The sequence below is a fragment of the Mauremys mutica genome, chromosome 20 (assembly GCF_020497125.1).
Source record: "Mauremys mutica isolate MM-2020 ecotype Southern chromosome 20, ASM2049712v1, whole genome shotgun sequence".
Classification (NCBI taxonomy): domain Eukaryota; kingdom Metazoa; phylum Chordata; order Testudines; family Geoemydidae; genus Mauremys; species Mauremys mutica.
In genome coordinates, this window is record NC_059091.1 from 25,250,232 (window position 1) to 25,267,642 (window position 17,411).

Below are 17,411 nucleotides of genomic sequence, written 5' to 3' on the forward strand. Positions count from 1 at the left end.
CCCCACCACACCCAGCTCCCCTCCCCCACCACGCCCAGTTCCCCTGCCCCTCCCCCACCACACCCAGTTCCCCCTGCCCCCTCCCCTCCCACAACCCACTCCCCTCCCCCACCATGCTCAGGTCCTCCCAGCCCTCCCCCACCACACCCAGTTCCGTGGCCCCTCCCCACCACGCTCAGCTTCCCCTGCCCGTCCCCGTCACGCCCCACTCCCCTCCCCATCACACCCAGCTCCCCTGTCCCTTCCCTGTCACACCCCACTCCCCTCCCCCATCCCACCTCCCCATGTCCTTCTCCTCCAGTGACGCTTTCCTCCTGCCCCACCCAGCATGTTCCCCACCCCCCGAGCCCCCCGAGCCCTGCCCGCTCATGCCCTGTTCCCCACCCACCCCCGCCCTGCCATGCGGCCCCCACTAGCCCAGCCCTCCCGGTGCCCCTCACTCCCGACCCGCAGCCCCCGCTAGCCCAGCCCTGCCGGTGCCCCTCACTCCCGACCCGCAGCCCCCGCTAGCCGAGCCTGACCTGCTCACTAGTAAATCACCCTCCTGGGGCCGTTTTCCAGCTCCCCAGAGGAGTCTGCCCAGGGAACATGAGCGGCCGTGACAGTGTGTCCAGCAGAGGGCAGTGGTGCACACACAGACACACCCCTTGCACATGCATTCCCATGCACACCCATGTGACCTTGCACACTTCACTTGTCCCCACCCTATTTGGATCTCAGGTCAGACGCCCTCAGCCCCTGACCGGATTCCCCCCAGCTGCAGCCCTGCTGGCCCCCACAGAGACCGTGAGGGGAGGGGCTGGCTGCTCTCATCGAAGGGCCCCCCCTTGCGTCTCTGGCACCCATCGGGCTTGGGGAGCAGCCGGGGCAGCAGGAGTGGGGGCCGGGGGGGGGAGGGGGCTGCCCGCTGAGCCCAGCCTGGCAAGGAGCTGGGGCAGGGGGGCTCCAGGTGCAGTGCCCCCAGGGAGGGTCGCTCTGAGCCCCAGAGACACACGTCTGCGCCCGGGGAGAGGCTCCCCCACCCTCCCAAGGGGCTCAGGGCTCAGCCCCCGTCACCACGGGGCCGCTGAACCTGTCGGGCCCGGGGATCTCCGAGCACTGGCCTGGGGGTCAGGACACCTGGGTTCTGTCCCCAGCTCTGACCTGCTGGGTGACCTGGGGAAACCCCTCCCGCCCTGCGGAGACTCAGGTCTGTGCAGCACCCAGTGTCTAGCGCTCCCCAAGCAGAGAGCTCACCCCGAATCCCGCAGAAAGTCTGCTGGGACCCATCCTGCTCCCTGCTCACCCAGCCAGCTGCCACAGTGGGCAGTGAGGGGCACCGGCAGAGCCGGGGGGGGCAGGGCTGGGCTGGCAGGGGCTGCGGGTCGGGAGTGAGGGGCACCGGCAGAGCCGGGGGGGGGGGGCTGGGCTGGCAGGGGCTGCGGATCGGGAGTGAGGGGCACCGGCGGAGCTGGGGGGGCAGGGCTGGGCTAGAGGGGGGCTGCAGGTCGGGAGTGAGGGGCACCGGCAGAGCTGGGGGGGCAGGGCTGGGCTAGCAGGGGCTGCGGGTCGGGAGTGAGGGGCACCGGCGGAGCTGGGGGGGCAGGGCTGGGCTAGAGGGGCTGCGGGTCGGGAGTGAGGGGCACCGGCGGAGCTGGGGGGGCAGGGCTGGGCTAGAGGGGGGCTGCGGGTCGGGAGTGAGGGGCACCGGTGGAGCTGGGGGGGCAGGGCTGGGCTAGAGGGGGGCTGCGGGTCGGGAGTGAGGGGCACCGGCGGAGCTGGGGGGGCAGGGCTGGGCTAGAGGGGGGCTGCGGGTCGGGAGTGAGGGGCACCGGCAGAGCTAGGGGGGCAGGGCTGGGCTAGCAGGGGCTGCGGGTCGGGAGTGAGGGGCACCGGCGGAGCTGGGGGGGCAGGGCTGGGCTAGAGGGGGGCTGCGGGTCGGGAGTGAGGGGCACCGGCGGAGGTGGGGCGTGTCCATCATGGTGCTGACAGGGGGTGGGGGGGCGACACGTTCACCTAGCAGCACCCTGGCAATGCTATTTACAAACACGGGGGGGGGAGGAGCTTTGTGCTCAGACACCCCCCCCCGCCAGCCTTGCTGGCTCTCCTGTGAGCTGGGGGGGGCCTGAGCCCCTCTCTGGCACTGGCCTGGTGGGGGGGAGGGGGGCCGCACCAGGTGTTTGGGTGACTCAGCCCCACAGTTTAACCCTTTGGCGGCTGCTGACGGAGGCGGGGGGCAGGTCCCTCTGCATCCTCCCCTCCCCCCACAAGCAGCAGCGAGCCCAGCTGGCTGCCAGGCCGGTGAGGGGGGGTGGCGGGGGCTCACTGGGGGCAGGGCGTGAGCGGCACAGACACCCCCGAGCGCGGCGGAGCAGGGACAGAGCCCAGCCAGTGGATGTGCAGCACCTGGCGTAACAGGGCCGGGTCAGAGCGACTGAGAGCTGCTGCTGGGCCGCTGGCTCCCCGTATGTGCGCACAGCCGCACACACCTCCCCGCGCACAGCCACACACACCTGTGCACGCACACACCCCCTTATGTGTGCACAGCCGCACACACCTCCCCGCGCACAGCCGCACACACCTGTGCACACACACCCTTATGTGTGCACAGCCACACACACCTCCCCGCGCACAGCCGCACACACCTGTGCACACACACACCCCCTTATGTGTGCACAGCCGCACACACCTCCCCGTGCACAGCCACACACACCTGTGCACACACACACCCCCTTATGTGAGCACAGCCGCACACACCTCCCCGCGCACAGCCACACACACCTGTGCACACACACCCTTATGTGTGCACAGCCACACACACCTCCCCGCGCACAGCCGCACACACCTGTGCACACACACCCTTATGTGTGCACAGCCACACACACCTCCCCGCGCACAGCCGAACACACCTCCCCGCGCACAGCCGCACACACCTGTGCACACACACCCTTATGTGTGCACAACCGAACACACCTCCCCGCACACACCTCCCCGCGCACAGCCGCACACACCTGTGCACACACACCCTTATGTGTGCACAGCCGCACACACCTCCCCGCGCACAGCCGCACACACCTGTGCACACACACCCCCTTATGTGTGCACAGCCGCACACACCTCCCCGCGCACAGCCACACACACCTGTGCACACCCCCCCCTTATGTGCGCACAGCCGCACACACCTCCCCGCGCACAGCCGCACACACCTGTGCACACACACCCTTATGTGTGCACAGCCGCACACACCTCCCCGTGCACAGCCGCACACACCTCCCCGCGCACAGCCGCACACACCTGTGCACACACACACACCCTTATGTGTGCACAGCCGCACACACCTCCCCGCGCACAGCCGCACACACCTGTGCACACCCCCCTTATGTGTGCACAGCCGCACACACCTCCCCGCACACAGCCGCACACACCTCCCCACGCACAGCCGCATACACCTGTGCACACACACCCTTATGTGTGCACAGCCGCACACACCTCCCCGCGCACAGCCGCACACACACCCTTATGTGTGCACAGCCGCCCACACCTCCCCGCGCACAGCTGCACACACCTGTGCACACATGTGCACACCCGCACACACTTCAGATCCACATCTGTCCACACCCACACCCACCTGTGCACACACATCCATGTGCACCCACACACCTGTGCACACCACACACCCACGCACAGCTGCACACCCACACACCTGTGCACGCATGCATGCACTTCACATATCTATGCCCCCCTGTGCACACCCCTGTGCACACCCCTGTGCACCGGTGCACACCCACTGCGCACACAGAGTAAGCCCCATGCCGTCTTCCTTGCCGGCTCTGCTGGGGGGAGTGGGGGAGGGGCTCACACACACACGACCTGCCTCAGCCTCCTCCCTCCTGCCCCCAATCCAGCTGCACAGGGGCGTGCACGTGCCTGTCCCAGCTCAGAGCCCCCTGCCCCGCCCCCCCCATTAACCCGCACTCCTTAAGCATCGTTAGCAGCAGCCCCCTAGTCCCCTCTCCAGCCCTAGGGGGCTGGGGGGTCACCCCACCCCGTGCGCTGGGATCCCCCTGCACTGCCCCGGGGGGGGGGGTCCCCAGCAGCTCCCCAGGCCGGGTGGGCCTGAGGCCAGAGCCCTAAGCCAGCCCTGCCAGGGGGGAGGCAGCCCCGGACCCACCCGACCTGCCCCAGCAGCAACTGGGCTGCCATCTGGCAGCCTCTGCGTGCCCAGCTCCCAGCGGGCCGGGGGCCCGAGCCTGTCGCAGCAACGGGAGCTCAGAGCCTCCCGTCTCTGGGGAACCCCCCAGCCCCTGCCCGGCGCAGCACAGCCGAGCGGGCCCTGGCTGGGGGCAAAGCACCTTTCACAGGGATCGACACCAGGGGCTTTGGGACCCCCCCATCCCGGAGCGTGGGGACAGGGCCCCCCCACGGGACACCCCAGGAAAGGCATAAGGAGAAGAAGGGACTTGATCAGGGTCACACAGTAGGACAGTGGCAGAGCCGGGGAGAGAACCCAGGAGTCCTGGCTTCCAGCCCCCCCCCCCCACTACACCCTCCCCCTCCCCGGAGCAAAGAGCCCAGGAGCCCTGGCTCTGAAGGACACCCAGTGAGGGGAGGAGACTCCGACTGGGAGCTCCCCTGGGGAGGGGAACTCAGGTGCTGGGAGGGTCGTTGCTGTGCTACACACAAACATGCGCCTTGTGCACCCCCCCAGTGGCACACACACTACACTGCATGCACCTTGCACTGAACACGCACACGTACACGCTGCACTGCATGCACAAAGCACTGGGCACACACTGTATTGCTCACACGGCGTGCACACTGCACTGCATGCACCTTGCACTGAACACGCACATGTACACGCTGCACTGCATGCACAAAGCACTGGGCACACACTGTATTGCTCACACGGCGCGCACACTGCACTGCATGCACCTTGCACTGAACACGCACATGTACACGCTGCACTGCATGCACAAAGCACTGGGCACACACTGTATTGCTCACACGGCGTGCACACTGCACTGCATGCACCTTGCACTGAACACGCACATGTACACGCTGCACTGCATGCACAAAGCACTGGGCACACACTGTATTGCTCACACGGCGTGCACACTGCACTGCATGCACCTTGCACTGAACACGCACATGTACACGCTGCACTGCATGCACAAAGCACTGGGCACACACTGTATTGCTCACACGGCGTGCACACTGCACTGCATGCACCTTGCACTGAACATGTGCACATACACACCGCATTGCACGCACACACACTGCACTGCATGCACATGGCATTGGGTACACACTGCATTGCTCACACGGTGTGCACACTGCACTGCATGCACCTTGCACTGAACATGCACACATACACACTGCACTGCATGCACACACACTGCACTGCATGCACATGGCATTGGGCGCACTGCACTGCATGCACCTTGCGCTGCACATGCACACATACACACTGCACTGCATGCACACACACTGCACTGCATGCACATGGCATTGGGCACACACTGCATTGCTCACACAGCGCACACACTGCACTGCATGCACCTTGCGCTGCACATGCACACATACACACTGCACTGCACGCACACACACTGCACTGCATGCACATGGCACTGGGCACACTCCGCATTGCTCACACACGCGCATACCCTGTGCAGCAGGCCGGGGCGGGCAGGTCACAGCACTGCCTGGCAGCTGCCTCCCAGCTGGCGCAGGGCAGGTGCTGACGTCAGCCCGGGGAGGCCAGCGAGGGGGTGCCAGGAAGTGATAAGATAAGATTAGGGAGCCCTGGGGTGACGCAGGGCGTTATCAGCCCCAGGAGAGGCAGGGAGGAGCCTTGGGACAAGGGTGTTACTGGGTTTCCAGCCACGCTGCACCCCTGGGCTAGCCCGAGAGGGGAGAGCCGCGTGGAGTAGCGGACAGAGCACAGGGCTGGGGCGCAGGAGTCATGCTCTGCCGCCTCCCTGCTGGGAGCCCTGGGGAAAGTCCCTGCCCTGCTCCATGCCTCAGTTCCCCCATCTGTAAAATGGCTACATCCCTTGCTGCCTGGGTGGCTGGATAGCAGTGGGGGTGGGGGTGGGATGGGAACACTGGCTGACATGGCTCCAGGGGTGGGCTGGCTGGGAAGAACAGGGGAGGGAACTTACCCAGCCAGCTCCCTGCCCCCCCCCAGGGTTGGAAGGGAGGGGTCTGGCGGCTCCAGCTGTTTGCAATTAGGGCTGGGTGGGGTTGGGTTTTTTGGCAGGGGGGAGGGGCTCTTCTGCTGGAGTTCACGCCAGGTCAGCGCCTGGGGCCAGCCACAGCTGTATGGGGGGAGGGCGGGTGGCTGGGAGCTCCTGACAGGCAGAGGACACAAAAAGGGGGGGCATCCCTTCCCCCCACCCCGATCCCAGGGCTGACAGGCCAGGAGGGAGCCATGGATGTGCAGACCCCACCCACCCCCAGGGGACGGAGGCTGAGGGGCAGCTGATGCACAAGGCGCCAGCGACACCCCCTTGCTCAGCCCAGCACGGCCCCCCCACCTCAGGGCCCAGCGGGGGGAGCAGGCGGGAAGAGCCGGGGGGCTGAGAGGGCTGCAAAACAGGTGCCTCCGGGAGCGGAGTGGGGGCTGGTGGTCAGAGCAGGGGGCTGGGAGCCAGGACTCCTGGGTTCTCTCCCGGTGCTGGGTGGGGAGTGGGGGCTGGTGGTCAGAGCAGGGGGCTGGGAGCCAGGACTCCTGGGTTCTCTCCCCGGCTCTGAGTGGGGAGTGGGGGCTGGTGGTCAGAGCAGGGGGCTGGGAGCCAGGACTCCTGGGTTCTCTCCCCGGCTCTGAGTGGGGAGTGGGGGCTGGTGGTTATAGCCAGGGGCTGGGAACCAGGACTCCTGGGTTTTAACCCCAGCTCTGGGAGGGGAGGGGGGTCTAGGGGTGAGAGCAGGGGGGCTGGTGGTCAGGGTGCCTGGCTCCTGTTCTCCTCCAGTGACTGTCTGCGACCTTGACCAAATCCCTTCCCCTCCCTGTGCCTCAGTTTCCCCACCCGTTGCTCAAGCTTGGCTCCTGTGCAAGCTGCGCTGTGAAGCTGAACACGTGGATATTTGCAAAGGGCTTTGGACTGAGGCTGCTGGAGAAAGGTGAAGCCAGAATAAACAAGGCTTTGGCTCAGCGCACTCTGCTCCTCCCTCCGTCCCCGGGCCCTGCCACTGACCCCTCTCCCTGGGGCCTCAGGGGACAGGTCCGGGTCTGGCTTTGGACAGGCAGAGCTGTGACGGAGACCCCTGCAGCCACAGCCCAGGCAAAGCCCTAAGAACCTCGGCATCCGGGCAGGGGAGACCGGGTCCGGTCAGAGGGGATTTGGTGCAAAGCTAGAGAGACACCCGCTGAATGGGGCACCAGACCCCCCGAGGCACAACCAAGATCAGGGCCCGTTGGGCCGGGTGCTGCCCAGACCCCGGCCGAGCTCAGGGCCCCGTCGGGCCGGGCGCCGCCCAGACCCCGGCCGAGATCAGGGCCCCGTCGGGCCGGGCGCCGCCCAGACCCCGGCCGAGATCAGGGCCCCGTCAGGCCGGGCGCTGCCCAGACCCCGGCCGAGATCAGGGCCCCGTCGCGCCGGGCGCCGCCCAGACCCCGGCCGAGATCAGGGCCCCGTCGCGCCGGGCGCCGCCCAGACCCCAGCCGAGATCAGGGCCCCGTCGGGCCGGGCGCTGCCCAGACCCCGCCCGAGATCAGGGCCCCGTCGGGCCAGGCGCTGCCCAGACATGGAGTGAGAGGCAGCTCCTGTCCCATCTAAACAGAGAGGTGGGAAACTGAGGCACAGAGCAGCGGAGTGATTTGTCCAAGATCGGCAGCAGAGCAGGGAACAGAACCCAGGCGTCCCAGCGCCCAGCCCAGCGCCCGCCCCCGCACCCCCACCCCAGACCGCTAACCCTACAGCCCTGCTTTAGGTGAAGCATCCTGTGAAACGCCCCCCTGCTCTCCATGCCAGCCTAGGGTCTGTCCCACCAGCCCCCGCTCCAAGCCTGCAGAGGGGGGCTCCCACCGGCCCAGGCTCAGTCACCAGGGGCAATGGGGAGCCAGCGACGAGGGACGCGCCAGCCCTGCGTACCCCAAAGCCGCCCGTCCCCGCTGCTCTGTGCCCAGGGGGTCGCTGGTGCCCAGCACCGGAGCGGCACGAGGGGAACCCGTGGCACCGGAGCGGCACGAGGGGAACCCGTGGCAGTGGAGCCAGGACATGTTGTTACCCGCCAGGCTGGGTGTAAATACAGCTCCTGGCTCCGGATTTCGCTGCCTCCTGGCCCCCGACCGGAGAGGGGACGAGCCAAGGGCACAACGGCAGGGCCCTGCCCGGGGATCTAGCCCCACCCCCTGCACTGGGCACCGCAGACCCACCCAGCCCAGAGTCAGCACCAGGGCTCAGCCCGCAAAATCCCCCCCCCAGCGCCCCCCAGGGGCTCGGGCGCCTCAGCTGCCAATCGAGAGGCTCATTAACGTGCAGCCAAGACCCGGCAAACTCGGGTCACTGAGCGGCCTCGGCAGGGGAGGGACCCAAGCGGCTCCGGCCCCTCAGGGCTCAGCGGGCGGCAGCTGGAGCCGGCGGGGAGCACCCCAAGCGGGCGCAGCCAGAGCCCCCCTCTGGCCCCCCACCCCAAGGTCAGGGTTTAACAGGGCCTCCCGCAGCCGGGGGCAGGACAGGTCACGGTATCGATCTGGGCAGCACTGCCCTAAACGCAACTGCCCGGGGCATCGGTGCACACGCACACTCGCCCCCCAGAGAGTGCACACACACGCACACTCGCTCCCCCGAGAGTGCACACACACGCACACTCGCCCCCCAGAGAGTGCACACACACGCACACTCGCCCCCCCAGAGAGTGCACACACTCGCCCCCCAGAGAGTGCACACACACGCACACTCGCCCCCCGAGAGTGCTCTCACACGCACACTCGCCCCCCAGAGAGTGCACACATCCGCACACTCACCCCCGAGTGCACACACACGCACACTTGCCCTCCCAAAAGTGCGCACACACACACTCGCCCCCCTGAGAGTGCACACACGCACACTCACCCCCTGAGAGTGCACACACGCACACTCGCCCCCTGAGAGTGCACACTCGCCCCCAGAGAGTGGACACACACGCACACTCGCCCCCCAGAGAGTGCACACTCGCCCCCAGAGAGTGCACACACACGCACACTTGACCCCCCACAGAGTGCACACACACACACACTTGCCCCTGAGAGTGCACACACACGCACACTCCCCCCCGAGTGCACACGCACACTCACCCCGAAAGTGAGCACACACACACTCACTCCCCTGAGAGTGCACGCACACACACACGCCCCAAAACTTCATGCACACAGTCGCCCCCCCAAGTGTACACACACACGCACTCACCCGAGAGTGCACACGCATTCCCCCTGAATGGGCTCACAAACACACACACTCACCGTGAGTGGACACGTGGGGACAGTCTCACCCTGAGTGCACGTGCACAAACACACTCACCAGGAGCGCCCGTGCACACACTCCCACTCCCACCAGCACGGCCCCCACTGACACACTCACCTCAAGCACACACACAACTGCCCCCCGGGGCCCCCCCGCTCACCGACCTGACGGACTTGCCCAGCCGGTGCCGCCCCACGTCCGCCTCGCTGAAGGAGAACTGCATGGCCCGGGGGACCCAGGAGTCCGGGGCAGCGCGAGGGGGACCCCGGGCGGGCATGGGGGGCCGGCGGCTCCGGGCGGGGCAGCCCCGCAGCCCGGTCCCCACGCTGGGCTGGGCTCGGCTCGGCTCGGCTGGCCGGGGAGGGGCCGCGGTTGGCGGCAAAGCCCGGGGGCGGATTTCGGGGCCGGGAGCCGGGCTCCCCAAGGACTCGGCCCCCGCCCGGCCTGGCACCCGGGGCTGCGCTTTGGGGGACACTCGGGGGCTACAAGCCAAACGCTCCGAGTTCACAAGCGCTCGCACGCGCAGCCCCCGCTTGTGCCAGAGGGGAGCAAAGTGCCTCACAGCCACCCCGTGTCGCACACGCGTGTGCACACACCCAGCACCCGCAGCCAGGGCGGTCTCCTCCTTTCACATGGACGAAGCAGGGAAGAGACGTGTGCCAGGGACACAGTGTGAGTCAGAAGTGGAACCCAGGAGTCCGGGCTCCCATCCCGCACCCCCCTCTCACCACCAGCCCCCACTCCCCTACAAGAGTGAAATGCTGTGCGGCCGGGATGGGTTTGTTATTGTAGGGTTGCGGAGGGGGGGCAGTGTCAGGGAGGGTTTGTTATTGTAGGGTTGTGCGGGGGCAGTGGCAGGTTGCGGAGGGGGCAGTGGATGGGAGGGTTTGTTATTGTAGGGTTGCGGGGGGCAGTGGCAGGTTGTGGAGGGGGCAGTGGATGGGAGGGTTTGTTGTTGTAGGGTTGCGGGGGGCAGTGGCAGGTTGTGGAGGGGGCAGTGTCAGGGAGGGTTTGTTATTGTAGGGTTGTGCAGGGGAAGTGGCAGGTTGCGGAGGGGTCGGGGGGCAGTGGATGGGAGGGTTTGTTATTGTAGGGTTGCATGGGGCAGTGGATGGGAGGGTTTGTTATTGTAGGGTTGCATGGGGCAGTGGATGGGAGGGTTTGTTATTGTAGGGTTGCGGGGGGCAGTGGCAGGTTGTGGAGGGGGCAGTGGATGGGAGGGTTTGTTATTGTAGGGTTGCATGGGGCAGTGGATGGGAGGGTTTGTTATTGTAGGGTTGCGGGGGGCAGTGGCAGGTTGTGGAGGGGGCAGTGGATGGGAGGGTTTGTTATTGTAGGGTTGCGGGGGGCAGTGGCAGGTTGTGGAGGGGGCAGTGGATGGCAGGGTTTGTTATTGTAGGGTTGCGGGGGGAAGTGGCAGGTTGTGGAGGGGGCAGTGGATGGGAGGGTTTGTTATTGTAGGGTTGCATGGGGCAGTGGATGGGTGAGTTTGTTATTGTAGTGATGAGGTGGGAAGTGGCAGGTTGTGGAGGGGGCAGTGGATGGGAGGGTTTGTTATTGTAGGGTTGCGGGGGGCAGTGGCAGGTTGTGGAGGGGGCAGTGGATGGCAGGGTTTGTTATTGTAGGGTTGCGGGGGGCAGTGGCAGGTTGTGGAGGGGGCAGTGGATGGGAGGGTTTGTTATTGTAGGGTTGCATGGGGCAGTGGATGGGAGGGTTTGTTATTGTAGGTTTGCGGGGGGCAGTGGATGGGAGGGTTTGTTATTGTAGGGTTGCATGGGGCAGTGGATGGGAGGGTTTGTTATTGTAGGGTTGCAGGGGGCAGTGGATGGGAGGGTTTGTTATTGTAGGGTTGCAGGGGGCAGTGGATGGCAGGGTTTGTTATTGTAGGGTTGCGGGGGGCAGTGGCAGGTTGTGGAGGGGGCAGTGGATGGCAGGGTTTGTTATTGTAGGGTTGCGGGGGGCAGTGGATGGGAGGGTTTGTTATTGTAGGGTTGCATGGGCAGTGGATGGGAGGGTTTGTTATTGTAGGGTTGCATGGGGCAGTGGATGGGAGGGTTTGTTATTGTAGGGTTGCATGGGGCAGTGGATGGGAGGGTTTGTTATTGTAGGGTTGCATGGGGCAGTGGATGGGAGGGTTTGTTATTGTAGAGTTGCGGGGGGCAGTGGCAGGTTGTGGAGGGGGCAGTGGATGGCAGGGTTTGTTATTGTAGGGTTGCGGGGGGCAGTGGCAGGTTGTGGAGGGGGCAGTGGATGGCAGGGTTTGTTATTGTAGGGTTGCGGGGGGCAGTGGATGGGAGGGTTTGTTATTGTAGGGTTGCATGGGGCAGTGGATGGGAGGGTTTGTTATTGTAGGGTTGCGGGGGGCAGTGGCAGGTTGTGGAGGGGGCAGTGGATGGGAGGGTTTGTTATTGTAGGGTTGCGGAGGGAAGTGGCAGGTTGTGGAGGGGGCAGTGGATGGGAGGGTTTGTTATTGTAGGGTTGCATGGGGCAGTGGATGGGTGAGTTTGTTATTGTAGGGTTGCGGGGGGCAGTGGCAGGTTGTGGAGGGGGCAGTGGATGGGAGGGTTTGTTATTGTAGGGTTGCATGGGGCAGTGGATGGGTGAGTTTGTTATTGTAGGGTTGCGGGGGGCAGTGGCAGGTTGTGGAGGGGGCAGTGGATGGCAGGGTTTGTTATTGTAGGGTTGCATGGGGCAGTGGATGGGAGGGTTTGTTATTGTAGGGTTGCATGGGGCAGTGGATGGGAGGGTTTGTTATTGTAGGGTTGCGGGGGGCAGTGGCCGGTTGTGGAGGGGGCAGTGGATGGGAGGGTTTGTTATTGTAGGGTTGCAGGGGGCAGTGGATGGGAGGGTTTGTTATTGTAGGGTTGCGGGGGGCAGTGGCAGGTTGTGGAGGGGGCAGTGGATGGGAGGGTTTGTTATTGTAGGGTTGCGGGGGGCAGTGGCAGGTTGTGGAGGGGGCAGTGGATGGGAGGGTTTGTTATTGTAGGGTTGCGGGGGGCAGTGGCAGGTTGTGGAGGGGGCAGTGGATGGGAGGGTTTGTTATTGTAGGGTCTCACACATGCTGAGCCTTTGTTTTCAGATACTCTCTGTTTTCAAAGGGCAGGGATTCTGCGGGCGAGGAAGGGGCGGGCGGGTCCCCTCTAGGCCCGTGTGCGGGTGGCCCGGGGAGAGCCCAGCCGCCCCGCGGGGTCCCCGCTGCCAGGGGCGGCTCTAGCCATTTCGCCACCCCAAGCAGGGCGGACGCCGCGGGGGGCGCTCTGCCGGTCGCTGCTCCCGCAGACGGGCCTGCGGATGCTCCACCGGAGCCGCGCGGGACCAGCGGACCCTCGTCTGCGGGACGTCCACCGGAGCTGCCTGCCGCCCTCCCGGGACCGGCCCAGCGCCCCCCGGCGTCCGCCCCAAGCCTGGAGCCGGCCCTGCCCGCTGCCCCCTCTGGGTCCCAGCCCTGCCGGCTCCAGATCCCAGCCGTCGCCTCCGGCTCTTACCAGCTGCCCCGGTTCCGGGATGGGAACGTGCCAGTCCCGCCTCCCTGTTTACAGACCGTGACGACAGATCCCGACAGCTGGGGGGGAACCAGTGTCACCGGCCCCTGAGAGGTGCTGTGGCTGCCTGGCCTGGCTCCAGGGGGAACCCAGGTGTCCTGGCACCCAGCCCCACCCCCACTCTAACCGCTAGACCCCACTCCCCTCCCAGAGCCGGGATAGAACCCAGGAGTCCGGGCTCCCAGCCCTGCCCCCTCTCACCCCTAGACCCCACTCCCCTCCCAGAGCCGGGATAGAACCCAGGAGTCCGGGCTCCCAGCCCTGCCCCCTCTCACCCCTAGACCCCACTCCCCTCCCAGAGCTGGGATAGAACCCAGGAGTCCGGGCTCCCAGCCCTGCCCCCTCTCACCCCTAGACCCCACTCCCCTCCCAGAGCTGGGATAGAACCCAGGAGTCCGGGCTCCCAGCCCTGCCCCCTCTCACCCCTAGACCCCACTCCCCTCCCAGAGCCGGGATAGAACCCAGGAGTCCGGGCTCCCAGCCCTGCCCCCTCTCACCCCTAGACCCCACTCCCCTCCCAGAGCCGGGATAGAACCCAGGAGTCCGGGCTCCCAGCCCTGCCCCCTCTCACCCCTAGACCCCACTCCCCTCCCAGAGCTGTTGGGGGGCACTGGGGTGCTGCCGCTCCCTGGACACAATCACGTACAGGTCAAGCTCATGTGGGCAGGAAGGGGGGGTCGGTCCTGGACTGGGCATAACACGCCGGGGACTGTGGGCCCTCCCCGACCTCCCTGCCCCTGCTCTGGTGCAGGCCTGGGGGGGTCAGACGAGAGGCTCAGGCAGGGCCCCCCCCCCGCCCTAGAGCCTGTGGATGTCAGGGCCTGACGCATTTCCGTCCCCTTTCCTTTGCTAACACACACACAGCTCCCCCCCCCACACACACACAGCTACACACACAGCTCCCCCTACACACACACACACAGCTACACACACAGCTCCCCCTACACACACACACACAGCTACACACACAGCTCCTCCTACACACACACACACACACAGCTACACACACAGCTCCCCCTACACACACACCTCCCCCTACACACACACACACACACACACACAGCTCCCCCTACACACACACACGCTACACACACAGCTCCCCCTACACACACACACACAGCTACACACACACAGCTACGCACACAGCTCCCCCTACACACACACACACAGCTACACACACACACCACCCTCTGTACACACACACAGCTCCCCTTCACACAGGCACACACAGCTACACACACAGCTCCCCCTACACACACACACACAGCTACACACACCCACACCCCTCTGTACACACACACACAGCTCCCCTTCACACAGGCACACACAGCTACACACACAGCTCCCCCTACACATACACACACACACACACACACACACAGCTCCCCTTCACACACGCACACAGCTACACACACAGCTCCCCCTACACACATACACAGCTACACACACACAGCTTCCCCTACACACACACACAGAGCTACACACACACACACACACACACAGCTCCCCTTCACACACGCACACAGCTACACGCACACAGCTCCCCCTACACACACACACACACACACACCTACACACACACACACACAGAGCTCCCCCTACACACACACACACACACCCCTCTGTGTACACACACACACATCACTAAATTATTACAGAAAGATCTCAAACAAGCCCCGCCCAGAGAAGACCCCAGAGGCGAGCCCCTCCCTGGTGCGGGGGGGCAGGACTGTCAGTCACTCCCTGGGATGATGAGTGTGGCGGGATGGATTTGGGGCACAGCAGAACCCCCCCCACACACACCCCCCCTCTGCAGGGATTTATTACACCCTGTGCTCAGTGCCAGGGCCCCGACCTGCCTCCAAAACCACCAACCACTGCAGCCGGGGGGGGTCAGAGACCGGGGGGGGGGTTATATGCATCCACCCCACCCCCTGAAGCTCACCCAGAGAGTTGGGCATAAGCTTTCATGGGTAAAAACCACTACAGTGCAAACAGTGACGGTCCCATAACCACCACCCGACACTGGAAACCTACAGACTGCTACACTTCCCTGCACGCCTCCAGCTTCCACCCAGAGCACGGCACGCGGCCCATTGTCCGCAGCCAAGCCCTGAAATACAACCAGGTTTGCTCCGAGCCCTCAGACAGAGACAAACCCCCCCAGGCCTCTAGCGAGCGTTCTTAAAGTACAACACCCCCCACTGACCGAGCGAGACGGGTACCCCGGAGAGGCCCAACAAGGAAAATAACAGCCCACCCCTGGCCATCACGGACAGCCCCCGGCTCAAACCTCTACCAAGGATCTACCACCTATCCTGGAAACCGGCCCCCCACTCTCACAGGCCAGGCCTGGCTTACAGACACCCCCCAACCTGAAGCAAATACTCACCAGCAACTACACACCACACCACAGAAACACTAACCCAGGAACCAAACCCTGCAACAAACGCCGGTGCCAACTCTGTCCACGTATCTATTCAAGGGACACCATCATAGGCCCTAACCACACCAGCCACACGTCAGGGGCTCGTTCACCTGCACATCCACCAATGTGCTATGTGCCATTGTGTGCCAGCAATGCCCCTCGGCCATGTGCATTGGCCAAACCGGACAGTCTCTACGCAGGATAAATGGACGCAAGTGGGACATCAGCAACGGTAACGTACAAAAGCCAGGAGGAGACACTTCAGTCTCCCTGGACACTCAATACCAGACGTAACAGTAGCCATCCTGCAGCAAAAAACCTTCTCCAGTGAAAAACTGCACAACTGGAATTAATTTGCAAACTGGAAACCATCAAATTGGGCTTGAACAGGGACTGGGAGTGGCTGGGTCACAACAAAAGTTTCCCTCCCGGGCTGCTGGGATGATCGGAGGAATGGAAAACCTGTCGTACGAAAGGAGACTCACAGAGCTTGGCTTGCGTAGCCTAACCACGAGAAGGCTGAGGGGGGATAGGGTTGCTCTCTATAAATATATCAGAGGGATTAATACCAGGGAGGGAGAGGAATTATTTAAGCTCAGTACCAATGTGGACACAAGAACAAATGGGTATAAACTGGACACTAGGAAGTTTAGACTTGAAATCAGACGAAGGTTTTACGCACGAAAGCTTCTGCCCAATTCAATCTGTTTGTCTTTAAGGTGCCACCGGAGTCCTTCTGTGGCTACAGACTGACCCAGCTACCCCCTCTGATACAGAGAGTTGGCAGCAGGGGGACAGAGCGGGGCAGGTTACGTCTCCCCCAGCGTTCGCGCTGCACCCGGATGCCACCTCCAACCCCCTTCAGAGGGGCCAGGCGGAGCTTAGGGACGGAGCAACAGCAAACACTCTGCCCTGCAGGGGCCAGCGGGAGCTGAGAGCTTGGGGGGGGCGGGGGCGTTGGGAAGCACCCAGCCCTGCCTGCGCCCCTGGGTGTCAGGGCCCAAGTTACCTGGGAGATCCAGCAGGCCCTGGGTGCAGCCGCTGGGCAGAGATCGGCACCCCCCCGCCTGGCCCCCGCCTGGCCCCCGCCGCTTCCTCAGCCTGGGGCCAAGGCCTCAGACACAAACAGCCCCAGGGCTCTTCGCCTCAGCCTGGGGAAGAGTCCGTCCTTACCTGGCAGAGACAGAGGCGAGCACCGGCTCAGTGACAGGCCGTGCGGCCCCAGCCTCCCACCTGGCCGGGGTCCCTCCCCCAGGCCCCAAGCTGGGCAAGGCAGGTCCTTCCACACCTCTGAAGCATTGGGACCGACTAGCACTGGGAGTGGGGTCTAGTGGTTAGAGCAGGAGCCTGGGCGCCAGGACTCCTGGGTTCTTTCCCAGCTTGGCCACTAAGAGCCTGAATGATGCAGGGGGTGGGACGCGAGGCTGGCGGTTCCTTGGATACAGCGACGGCCGGGCGCCTGCAGTCCCCCTTAGTGACCCCGGACCAGACTGCGGGGTGGGGTGGGGGGCTGCCCTGAGAGCCCCTGCAGGGAATCCAGGGGCGCAGGGTCACACTGCCCCCTTGTGGGCCAGCTCAGCACTGCAGAGTGTGTGGGCCAGGGAAGGGGACACCCAGGGACCCCGCAGGCAGGCTCGAGCCTGGGGCCTCTGGAGGTTAGTGCCTGGGCTCTGCTCAGGCTGCAGCAGACACGAATCTCTACATGGCCAAATGGGAGGTGGGGGGGTTACGCGGGGGTCAGGCTCTGGACATCCAGCCCGGACTGGCCCCCAGCTTCCCCCTCCCAGAGCTGGGGACAGAACCCAGGAGTCCTGGCTCCCGGCCCCTCCTGCTTTAACCATGAGATCCTACCCCTGCCTGCTGCTATCACCCCAGCCCACGTCCCCAGCTGTGTGGTGGGGAGAAGGGGGCTGGACCACTCCACCCTGCAAACCCCGTTCTCTTCCCCCCAACCAGGGGGGCTGCACCACACCACCGCAGCCTGAGACTGTCCCAGCAATTAGAGGGTTAATGCCAAGC

The 17,411-nt window shown here is 64.8% G+C and overlaps 1 protein-coding gene across 1 annotated transcript in view; it reads left to right on the forward strand.

Moving 5' to 3' along the window:
* The window catches only part of COL5A3 (collagen type V alpha 3 chain), a 60,976-nt gene extending 47,961 nt beyond the window's left edge, over window positions 1–13,015 (forward strand). Inside the window, exon 57 of the mRNA XM_044995250.1 lies at window positions 12,866–13,015. Coding sequence (XP_044851185.1) covers window positions 12,866–13,015 — 150 coding nt within the window. The remainder of the gene's footprint in view (window positions 1–12,865) is intronic.
* Window positions 13,016–17,411: the final 4,396 nt, after the last annotated feature.